General features: G+C 41.1%; 2 protein-coding genes across 8 annotated transcripts; one reads left to right on the top strand and one right to left on the bottom strand.

Annotated features, from left to right (window-relative positions):
- Positions 1-1,360: 1,360 nt before the first annotated feature.
- On the top strand, positions 1,361-10,982 carry LOC309584732 (survival motor neuron protein-like; the record flags this gene model as incomplete). Of its 7 annotated transcripts, none has more annotated exons than XM_082300938.1 (9): positions 1,361-1,410; positions 1,492-1,563; positions 1,651-1,776; positions 2,054-2,254; positions 2,638-2,778; positions 3,793-3,864; positions 4,384-4,494; positions 5,343-5,428; positions 10,543-10,982. In XM_082300938.1, exons 1-8 carry the CDS (start codon positions 1,372-1,374, stop codon positions 5,397-5,399), a joined length of 819 nt encoding a protein of 272 aa, XP_082157064.1. In that variant the 5' UTR covers positions 1,361-1,371. The 7 variants fall into 7 exon arrangements, with proteins under 7 accessions (XP_082157064.1, XP_082157065.1, XP_082157063.1 ...); XM_082300939.1 differs by lacking the exon at positions 10,543-10,982 and adding an exon at positions 8,263-8,281; XM_082300937.1 differs by lacking the exon at positions 10,543-10,982 and adding an exon at positions 6,450-6,628.
- A 263-nt stretch (positions 10,983-11,245) lies between these two features.
- On the bottom strand, positions 11,246-11,729 carry LOC309585150 (baculoviral IAP repeat-containing protein 1g-like; the record flags this gene model as incomplete). Its single annotated transcript, XM_082301683.1, is given in 5 exon segments — positions 11,246-11,350; positions 11,355-11,543; positions 11,546-11,591; positions 11,593-11,645; positions 11,649-11,729. Coding segments are annotated over 5 exon segments (474 nt in total), but the record flags the coding sequence as incomplete, so codon positions are not given.
- Positions 11,730-12,026: the final 297 nt, after the last annotated feature.

Below are 12,026 nucleotides of genomic sequence, written 5' to 3'. Positions count from 1 at the left end.
GGGAATAAAAGGTAGTGTGACAAATTCAGCCCTTGCTTCACAGGCAGGCTGGAGAATGTTGTGTACTTACCAGGGGAAAACTGTTGAGGAAAGTTCCCTGTCTGACCATCCAGAAGCCACTCTGGCAGTCACATTCACACCACCTGAGCTGGAACTGAAAAGCCCCTTCACAGCTACACCTCCCACACTCAGTCTGAGCAGGACTCCTTACCAGCTCAACCCCACGTTTCCCACAACAGAGTGTCATACATCCTGATATTTAATATTATTCAATCTTGGTGCAATAACTTAAAAAGTAACAGCTTCAGCTTGTACCTCTGAGGAGGGAATCCCTGGGCTTTTATAGCCTCACAGTCTAAGGGTAGGTCCTTTGCTCCTGCTGTGTCAGTGTCCAATTCCCTGGCTGATGCCACTGGTCCCTGTGCCCTTTGTTTTGCAAAGGGTTTGCAGTTCATGGCCTCTTGCCTTGGGCTCCCACTGCAGCTGCATCCAGAGCTGCCTGCACTGAATGTGTTCCTCAGTAACTGCTTTCAATCTCTAAAGACAACCTCTGCAGCCTTTGCTTTTGTAAGCTCTGTTCCATCTAACTGCATTCATTTAGTGGTGACAGGCCCCTGGCACAGCTTGAGGAGAACTGGAAGAAAAATGTATCTGGTGCTGGCGCCATAACACCTGCAGTTGGTGAGAAATTAAGCAAATTCACAGAATTATTAGGGTTGGAAGGGACCTGTGGAGATCATCCAGTCCAACCCCCCTGGCAAGGCAGGCTCACCTAGAGGAATGCACCTAGGTGCGGTTTGAATGTCTCCAGAGAGGGAGACTCCATGACTGCTCTGGGCAGCCTATTTCAGTGCTCTGCCACTCTCAACGCAAAGAAGTCATATTGAGGTGGAACTTCTTGTGTTTTAGTTTATGGCTGGTACTGCTTGTCCTGTTCCTGAGCACCACTGAAAAGAGTGGTGCCATCCTCTGGGTACCTGCCTTTGAGATATTAGTATGTATTGATGATCCCCCCTCAGTCTTCTCCGGCCTGAACCGGCCCAGCTCCCGCAGTCTCTCCTCATAAGAGAGATGCTTCAAGACCCCTCATCATCTTTGTGACCCTTTGCTGGACCCTTTCCAGTAGCTCCGTATCTTTCCTGTACTGAGGAGCCCAGCACTCAACACAGCAGCAATTCCTTTGCTCGCCTGTCGCTGGCTCGGTCCGGGTTGCCGCTCCGCACCTCGCTAGGGCGGGGTTCCCAGGAGCGTCCGCCCAGGGAATTGGCGGAGCGCGACGGCGGCGCACCCGGCGGGCCCCGGCAGGGCCGCTCCCTCTTCCGGCAGCGGGGCGGGCCCGGGGCTCGGCGCGTGCGCGGCGGGCGCGCGGCCATGGCGGACGCGGTGCTGTTCCGGCGCGGCACCGGGCAGGTGGGAACGGCGGGGGGGGAGCGGGAGCGGGGCCGGGAACGGGGCCTTGCCGTGGCGCTGAAGGGTGTATGGCCTCCGCAGAGCGACGACTCGGACATCTGGGACGACACGGCCCTCATCAAGGCGTACGACAAGGCGGTGGCCTCCTTCAAGGTAAGGGGTCGGCGCTGCCGTGGCCGGATCGTGGGGCTGAGGCCGCTGGATTGGCATTTATTGGTTTTCTCCTTTCTCTTCCCGAAGAATGCCTTAAAGAATGGGGAGTGCTCGGAGCCTTCGGACAAGCAGGAGCAGCGCCTGGTGATAAAGAGAAAAAACCATAAAAAGATCAGAAATAGAAAGAAGAGCAATACAGCGCCTTTGAAACAGGTCGCCTCGCTTGTAAATGCCAGTGGTGTTCGTACTGCATGTTGCACTTCGGTACTCAAAAGTAGCTGCATCTTGACATTAACATTTCGGGGTGGTGGTGTGGGGAGTGATAACGTTATAAACCTTATTTTTAGGTTACACAGAGGAATTTTAGTAAATACAAAGAAAACACTGTAGGTGGGATCCATCATTTTGGACAAAAAGTAGTTTAGGAAAAGGCACCTTCTGTCCAACCATTGGTGTAGGTATTTACACGCTTCTCTTGCTTCTGTTGCAGTGGAAGGTTGGTGATAGCTGCAATGCGGTTTGGTCTGAGGATGGTAATTTATATCTAGCAACTATTGCCTCCATCAACCAGAAGAGAGGCACATGTGTTGTCACTTACACAGGATATGGAAATCAGGAGGAGCAGAACCTGTCTGATCTACTTCCTCCACCCAGTGATGAAACAGTAAATGGGATGGGGCATTCTGGGGAGGTGAGGGACTTTTTCATTCTTTTGTAAAGAAATGGGAAAGTGGGAGAATCTACTTCTTTTAGTATATCTGGTGGCACTGCTGGTATTCAAAGTGAGAAGCAATGCACAATTCTGTTGTAAACAGACACAAGCTGATGGAGGGAATGAAAGCATCCCTTTACTTCTTGAACTCAGCATGGGAGAAAGGGAGGGGACAACAAGAAATTCACCAGTGAAAGATAACATAGCTAAACTAGTGAGCAGGTGAAGTTATTCCTGGGTAGAACTGGGAGGGCTGGAGAGAGGGAGGGATGTGAATGGGACTTTCCAAGCTTTTTCACACTAAAATTGCTTGTTGTAAGCTCCTCTTTAGTGCATTTCATAAAACTGTCTTTGTCTTCTAGAACGAAAATGAGACTCCATATTCAACAGATGAAAGTGAAAAATCTTCCCAGTCACCTCGAAACAAAAACAACTGCACAAAAGGAAGATTTTCGCCTCAAAACTTGCGATTTCCCACACCACCAGCCCCAGGCCTAGGAAGGGTAAGCTCAACCTTAATTGAAATAATTCATGTACCATCGTTAAGCCTGTTATTATTCTGAATCCTGAGACAATATGATGATATTTATCATTGTCTAGGTTCAGTTAACATTTTGAGAATGGATGTACAGATACGCATGTTAATATCTGTTGGTCTGTCATTTTGTAATAATCTGGCCACAGCATAGTCCTCCTGCAGTGCTGCTGTCTAATGAGGAGAGCCTTCTGCTCCTTAGGTAACACTTGCTTTCCAATTGTCTTGTAACTTAAAAGAAGGGTATTGTTCCCTGGATTCTGGTGCTGTTGTTAATTGACAGTGCTGTTGATGTTTTAAAATTTCACTTTTTCTAGCCAATTGATATGTTTCACTTCACAGGACATTGAAGGCATTAAAAGTGATGTCCACATGTCGTAGAGCCTCTCAGTTGTAGCTCCTCTCTTGAATTAGGAGTGAATGGGGTATTGATACACCCTTCAGTTTTCCTGTTGTGTAGGAGTCTAAGTAACAGCGCAGTGAACTCAGCAGTATGTTTTCTGAGTATTACTGTTTGTGCAAGATTTCTTTAGAAGATTTTATTTTACCTTTTTCCTTTCGTATCAGTAGATTTGTATCTAAGATCTTCATTTAAAGACATTCACCAGCATAATAGAATTTAGTCAGCTTTTGTCCCATCTGCACAGGATTAGAGAAATTATCTTTTTGCCTGTGTGAATATCTGATCTGTTTCTTCCTGTTGAGAGTGTAACCACTGACTTCCACTTAGGAAAACCCTTTAAAAATAAACCAGAACCCTGTTTCAGCAGTGTTTACCTCAGTGAGGTGAGTAATCTTGAGTGGTACTTCTCAAGTTATGGAATGTGCCTCAGAAATAGCTACTGTCTGTATTTTCATTAAATTGTTGGGGTGTGTTGTCTGTTGTTTAAGATACATGAATTGTTTCATGTAATTCTCCTAAGTAAAATCCTAATACCCCATATTGCCTTTTAATTTGTACTGTTCCACTTTTTCCATGTAGCCTGGATCAAAATTCAAGGCACCTCCATCATTTTTATCTTGCTGGCCCCCACCCTTCCCAGGAGGACCACCAGTAAGTGATGAGAGAATGGGGACGATGTCAGAGATGAGTATTGGTGATCTCAGGTTTTGTCACTGAATGTACTCACTGCCTTTGTTTTTAGAACATGTTTGTACTGGTTGCCCATATTTTTCACATATTTGTTAACACATTCAGTTCCAAATATCATAGTAATCTAATGTATGAGGTCTGATTTATACTCATTTCTGTGGCAGTGAAGCGGTTGGTAAGAATAACAAGGGGAAAATTATTTAAAGAAACTACACTTTATAGCAACAGCATTTCACTGAAGAAGATAGTATTTCCCCCTAGTAGCACTTTTTGTGTACAGTTAAGCTACAGGAGTCTTGTTTCTTTCTAGGCTTTGGAAATAACATGTGTTCAGAAAACATCATCCTTGACCCCTTTTCAGAGTACAAATTGAGGATACATTCCTATTTTTCAGTTTCATGCTCTAATCTTGTAGAATTAGGTGCTCTCTGATCTGGGAGACACTATTGAAACACAGACATTTCCTTTGTGATTTCTTAGTTGATTCCTCCTCCACCACCCATGCGGCCAGACTCTGCTGAGGACGATGAAGCATTGGGGAGCATGCTGATAGCCTGGTACATGAGTGGTTACCACACTGGATACTACCTGGTACGTGCCGCTTTGGTTTTGAAGTGTCTTGCTAATTTTGCTCTGCTGGTGGTGCTCCTGTTTGCAGCAAGAAGTTAGACAGGGAGGACTGCTTTTTAGGTGTCTTATTCTAAATTGCAATTGCTACATTTAAGGGTGTTTTGTATTGTATAAGTATTGTCATTGAGTAGAATTCACATAAGCCAGCATATACATACATATATATTTAGTTGATGTTTTGATACTTTGTTCTACTGGAGGGGTCCTATCAGGTACTTTTATAGCCATTTTAAAAGAACCAATTCTGTGTTTGTAGACAGGTGGAGTAAATGTTTACTTTTCAATAGTCTTCTATGTGTTTTCTTTCCGTATTAATGGTAGTATGACATTTAAGAGCAGATTTGGCACTTTTGCAGAGATTATTCATCAGTAATTGTTTCATGTCATTATGAAGGTGCAGTAGAAGCTGTCAGCATAGTTGTGAAAATCTGTGACTTGTATTATTGGTTCATATTTTCATCTCTACACTTCTGAAGAAAGAAAATGACACAATGAACTCTTTGCACTGAGGAAGTTGGAAAAGGAGGATTTGGTGCTTCAGATTATATATAATTGTGCATTGCTTTAATTTACTTCCAATTGCACAAGAAGTGTATAGTTGAAATTATTCTTCATAGCCTCTGATTATAAAGAAGACATGTAGTTTGGCTTTTATTCTTTTTAAACTGCCCATTCTGATTTCCAAAGAAAGTTAAAAACTATTCATGATTTGTAGAGGACTGAAAAAGATTGTCCAGAAATGTTTTTGTTCTGTGACTAAAGCTTTCCATGTTGGCAAAACCAAGATTTTACTAAATTGTATCCTGTAGGGTTTAAAACAAAGCCGAATGGAAGCAGCACTGGAGAGACAAACACATGAAAAATAACTGAATATCCACCATTGTTCTGAAGGATTGTAAGTATTGCAGCTTTGTGGTAAATGAAGATACAGTCAAGTTTTGAACTCCCTTCAAAAACCTCTTGGCTTTGGGACTTCCATCCACTCTTACGGCTCTCTGTAAAGACTACTTCTGCCAGTAGTAATCCCTTCTTTGCTTAGCAGCTGTGGAATTGTATTTTCGTAGCTAGAATGAAGGAAAGTATTCATTGCTCCGATGAGAGTTGTAACTACAGCATCTGTCTACATCAGGATTAACAGTGCAGTTTATTTGAATTATTAATGGTTTGTAGTGGGCTGTTTTGGGAACAAAAGGTTGTAAGCAAAATGCAGTTTTTTCATCTGTGTTTCCTTACACAGATGGGATGGTAGGTTGTAGCTGAACTCTGTTTTCAGGACAAGTCCAGTTTCATAATGTTGAGCAATTCTGTTCTCAGTACTTCAGTACCCATGCTTTTATTTGAAATGCTTTGTTCAGAATTCTCCAGTATATTGTTCACTTCCTTATAAAACAAAACTATATTCTCATGGGGAATTGTTTTCTGATTTTCTGTGACAACATGTAATTTTTGTGTAGTTAAGTAATTCTTTGTGTGTTTGAAAACAAAAAGCTCTTTTATACTAATTTTTGCTTCTTTTTTAAAGCCAGGTACAAATCTTTTCCACTGAGAAGTGTTTATCACTTATGCATTGGTGGTTGATGGTGAAGAGCTGCATTTTTTAAGACAATTAGTCATAACATTTTCTTAATACTGAGCTGTCCCTGTTAACAAATAAATAACTTCAGACTGCTACTTAAATGTGCATTGAAATGAGCTATTTCTTAAAGACCTCTAGTCAAATGTATTTTGAAAGCGCTGCAGCAACAAAATACTTTCTACTTCCCTGAGGCAATTTCAAGTCTTCTCACCGCATGATAGATGTAATTCTTTTGACCCCATGTAATAGATTTCATTTATGTCTCAAGATTTCTTGCATTCCTCAGAATTTTTGTGTGAATGACAGCACCAGAATTATTGATTATGGTATCCTCTTTTAGGAGAGAGCTATGGCAGCAATGTATGTTACAGTGGCCACTGGCGGCACTGACACGGAAAACTCTACTGTTACAGTAGGAGGGACATCTTACAGGTCTGATTAGAATAATGAAATATGACAGCTGTTTTCAGGAAGGCTATTGTCTTGTTTCAAATGCGTGAATAAAGTTCTACTTTTTAAACTTCGAATTTAGGGATGTAGTTTGTTTTGGGGTAGTTTTTATTTTGAGCTTCCATAGACATCTCTTGGTTGGATGCATGGCTGAAATACAGCAGAAAGTCTTGCTGTGTTGCCTTTTTCTGAGTACCATTAGTGAAAGCAATTTAGGGAAAGCCCGTGGAAAGGTAAGTATGGACACAGGTTTCAGCCCTTACAATGTAGGGCTGAATTTTACTTTACAGTTCTACTGTTAATAGAGGCTGTAGCCACAAAACTAGGCAGTAATTCAGTTAAAGCCAGTGGTTTGCTTTTCAGGGAAATACAGGCATGAACTTCACTGCATTCACTTCCTTTTCCTACTGTGGTCAAGTGTCAGAAAATCAGTTTTCCCACAAGTAATTGAGAAAAAAAAGACTTACTCATAACTTACCTAAGCTACTTTGAAGGCTTTTTTTTCTTTGTTGCGAATTGTCATGGGGAAGTAAATTAAGTTTGATTGCAGTGAGGCAAAGCTTCTAAATCATCTTTTCAGATTGATGAAGAGGCAGAACTGCCCTCTGCTTCAATCAGCTGCGTTGGTGTCTGGTATTGTTACAAAAAGTGGCCTTCATCAGGTTTTAACACTAGTAAAATCTAGCATACACTAATTTTACTGCAGTTCTGACTTCAGTAAGGGGTTTATGGTTGTTATTTCACAAGTGATTCATATAACTGATTTAATTACAAGCAAAACAATGAATAGAATATTAATAAAAGGATGTACAAGAAAGAGGCAAACTATTCACACATGAGGGCTTGCCAGGCCAAGAACTCCCAACAACAGCTGATCGCTACCAGGATATGTGAGCTGGAATGGTCCCTTCTCCCATCCCCAGCAAAGATGTGAGGTGGTATAGAATCTCGGGATCCTGGTCATGCCCTCTCCTGGTTACTGCAAAAATTAACCCTCTCCTGGCTGGAACCAGGACAATGTTTATTTGCAATGAAGGTGTATAATTAATAACACAAGATGAGGAAAAAAACCCCAAACCCTAATTTTCTGACTTCTCTAGGCTTGAAAAATTGGTGAAAGGGGCAAAACCCATTGCCAAGGAATTTTGAACTCGTACACTAGGGATGCTTCATCACGATACTAGACATTTTAAGGGCTTCTGTATCAAGGAGCCAACCCACCATTGCTATTGTCATGGGACCAGACAATTGAGAAACACAGTGATGAAAAGCCACTATTGCTGCTGCTCTGGCTGTGATCTGATGTGGATAATGGCCAGTTCTTTTAAAGCAGACACGTTATCAAGTATTGTAAAGTTTCTGTAACATAATGATTTGCTAACAGGGCTTTCCAAGCCTCTGGAAACCTCCACAGTTTGCTACTTTCACTGCAAAAATAAACAGGCTTCAAAGGATTTAAAGATGCTCCAAAGCCATATGAAACATGAACAAATAAGCAGTGAAGTTGAGGTATGGTACATTAAAAATAAAACAAATTTGTTGCTGCTAGGTTGGAAAAAACAGTAGAACTTTGAACTCTACACATTTGAGCATTGTGATACTCAGACTGAGGAGACTGATAAAGGATATTCTAGCAGGCATATTAATGCCTGGTAGAATAAGATACCAGTGTGTTTACAAGTGTTCATATACCACTCTTACAGAACAAAGCAAACACAACACCCACTTGTGCAGCCACTGGAGGTCAGACATCAGATCAGCTCTGCAGACATCAAGATACCGAGCATAACAATCTCTCTCAGGCCTGAGTACCATCACATACACTCTCCAGCCTTGCCTTACGGTGAGCCTATTTACAAGATGTGACTCCTGTAATTAAGTCACTATATATACTGAAATGTATGTCAAAAATAAAGGAAGATAATATGACAGACTTGGCATTTGCTTAGAGAAAAAGACATTTTCCCTGGCCTATGTATAACATGGTAGTTTTAAGACTATACTAAAAAAAGAATTACATTCAAAAATCATTTTGGAAAGACACAGTTTTAACAGCTAGGGCATCTAAGCTTATATAACTAGCAACAAAGTTATAAAGCTCCATTTTAAGTCATTTGATTTTTCCACTGCTTACTTTCCTTGTAATTTCCATTGCTTTGTAGAAGGGGAACTAAGAAGGCATTTCAATAGAGGTCTCAGCAAAGTTTAGTATATAAGCAGGCTGAATACACTTCAAGAAGCAAGACATATTTTGGGCTGTGTATAAAACAAACAGAAAGAAATAATACCCATTAAAAATGACAATTTGCAACTGAAAAAGTATACAAACAGAAGATTAATTTATCCTGGAGCAGGATTAAAGATTAAAGTCTTTTCTACTCAGACAATTTCTTTGAAATTCTCTCCTTTAAACTCATCTAACAGACTGTCATCCTGCAGTTATCCTACAGGATAAATGGGAAGTATCTGAAGTGCTGCAGGTGTAGACACTGCTAAACAATCAGGCTGGCTGTAGACTTTTATTCTTTTACCCTGCAGGAAGGATGAGCTCCTTCAGGTTGAGAAAAACAACTAAATTTTATGCCACAGAGGGATGACCTCTCCTGTTAAAGATTAAACAAGTATATATTTCCTGAATATTGTGCCAATGAGTGACAGCACCAGATCCAAGTAAAAAAATCCATTAAAATTTAGTTTCTGGGCAATGGGCTACTATCTGCTTTCCTTTCTCAGGTTTGCCCCTGCTGTTGTTCATTTTGTAACTCAATAGCTTATAAAGGTCATCAACAGAAAAGACAAAATACATGTCCAGAGAGGGTGTAGGTCTCATGAGTACTTTAGGGATAGAAGGAATTTTCTGTGTTGACAAACTCAAGGCACCCACAGGAAAGGAAGAGGGGGACGGGGTGGAAATAAACAGTAATCCTCCCTTCTCAAAATGCAATGCTTTTCAACCTTCCCCTGCTCCCTATAAACCTGTTTTTTGCAGGATGACAGTGTTTGGCTTTCAGTGGTGCTGAACACCTCTGATTCCATAGTTGAGGACAGCCATTCATCTCATTCAGCTCTTCCCTCTCAGAAGGACCTGAACACATGCCCTTCATCACAACTGCTTTGTGAGACCCGATTCAGTGTTAGTCTCCTAGTAACACCAGACAAATAAATGTACAAGTGTCCAGATAAATGCTTTCTCCTTTCCAAAAACATACCCTGCTTGCCACTCTTTGCTCTGGCTTTCACCTCATACAGGGCTAGGGCCATTTCATTTCAATTTCCCTGTTACAGCTTTTGCAAAAGCCATTCTCATTTTTCAGCTGTGTTTCTCTCCTAACTGAAAGCCAAGAGATTTTAACTAGGCACCAGGACTATCTTGAACCTCTGTCCCACCTGCACTGGAAAGTGAATCTTTTACTTGTCCTGTGTTTATGTAACTAACCAGCTCAGTTCAAGCTTGTGTAAAATGCCTGGCTTTAGTAACAGCAGTGGCCTCCGCATGGGCTTCTGCAAGCCAGGTTTTAAAAGAGTCTGGTCAGACTTCTCCATCCTCAAAGATGCTCAAGGTGAGATCACCTTTGCAATCAAAGATACTTGATTAGTTGGGAAAGGTTTGGCCTGCTATCACATCCTCCAAAGCAGGGACAGAACTGGATTGCCAACATCTCAGGCTTACAAGAAAACAAAACAAAATCTGGGGTTGAGAATGGATACAGCCACATTTGAACTCCTCTCTCAGAAGGAGTTTAGAAGGTAAGGTCTTTTCTGCACCCCATGTCTCAGTGGGAGGGTCTCCCTAATAAACCTCATCTGAAGCTCCCATTCTGCCCATGACAGAAAGCACCATTCAAAAAACTGAAGCTTTTTTTACAAAGAAAACAAAAGGCTAAAAACCTCTGGCAAATGAAGTGGGTGAAAGAAAATCAGACAGGCTGGGTAAAAAAAAAAAAAGTCTGAGAATAGCTAAACTAATCTAAACCTTCTTCCAGTCAGCAGGAACAAAGAGCCAGTGAAGAGAGCTGGAAGAGCCAACTGCTAACCAGGTTGTAAAGGAACCTTTCAAAGGGGACAATACAGTTGCAGAGGACTTGGAAGTGACACTCACTGGAATAATTTTATTAATGTCTCCTGCAGACGAATTCAGGGAGATTTCCATTGTCTAAATCAGAAAAGGGGAGGGCATACATCAGAAAGTAGATCTTTCATGGCTCAGTGGGGAAAACATACTGCCAATTTTTAAAGAGCAGTCTGCACCTCTGGGGTAAAGGAAGAGACATCAGATCTGTAAGCCTGGCATCTGTTACAGACAAATAAGCAGAAAAAATATAATTATGTCACTGTAAAAACCCATGGCTGATCCACATCTTAAACAGTGCATTTGAAAGAAGTCCCCTCAGGTCAAAAAAATGCTGTATTAGAACAGAAAAAGGTGCAGGGAACTGCAACAAGAATGATAAAAAATGTAGAACAGTTTTTGCCTGAGGACCAATTGAGTTGCCTTTATTCTTCATTTGGAAGAGAGCATTTATGAAGGATACAGTGCAATGCAAAATGATGAGCAGCATGAAAATAAAATGTATACTCAAGTATCTTGTATACATGAATATACATCAATAAAATGTATATTCAAGTACTGTAAGTAAACTTGTGCCATTTTATAAATCAAACCAACAATCCCTCCCAGTTTTGCTTTCAATTACCTGTAAAGAAAAATCCAGCTCTGGCAGGTAAATCAGGATTGGTTCCTCTGGCACAGAACAGCCATCTACCAAAGGACTGCATCCTGCACGCTCTACCTGTACGTGTACTCTGCTGGGTTTTTCTGAACACATATGCCATACTTTGAAATATTACCCGCACTTTTACCCAGAACAAATTCACAAGGGGGACAGAATTTCTTGTGCTGTTCACATGGGGTACATCTAACCATCATGGTAAATAAAACTAACCCACAGCAAAAACACTGCATACTGGATTGAATAAGGGTGTGAGAAAAAAAGCAGCTGTTGCCATTTCTGTCAAAGACCATGATGAATCATGTATAGGACAAAAAGGACTTTAATCTATTGTACTTATTTCTTATGGTAGGGTTTTAACTCTTCTGCAGTTGTTCATGGACTTCCTGGAATTCTGTCTCCATGTATTTGACAAACTTGTGAAAATCAAAGACTACGTGTGGGAATCAGTGCAAAACAGAAACATTCAGCTCACCTAGTTGTCATTTGTCTCTGCTACAAATCTTCTTTCACATTTTTTTGAAAAAACAAGACTACTAAATTATATTTTTTACACATCTTTTAGCTAACATTCATTGTCACCTCTCTTTCCTTAATAACATGGTTTCTACAGGTTATAAGAACTTGATTTAGCTAAGAAGAGATAAGGTAACTGTAGAGATGGTATAAACAGGTGTTTATTATTAAATGTGACTAGCCAAATTGAAATTCTGTGAACTCCAATTGACTAGTGCCTT

This window comes from Coloeus monedula (assembly GCF_965178545.1).
Source record: "Coloeus monedula genome assembly, chromosome: Z".
Taxonomy (NCBI): Eukaryota; Metazoa; Chordata; class Aves; order Passeriformes; family Corvidae; genus Coloeus; species Coloeus monedula.
Note: the sequence above shows the minus strand (reverse complement) of the source record. Positions and strands in the feature narration are given on the sequence as shown.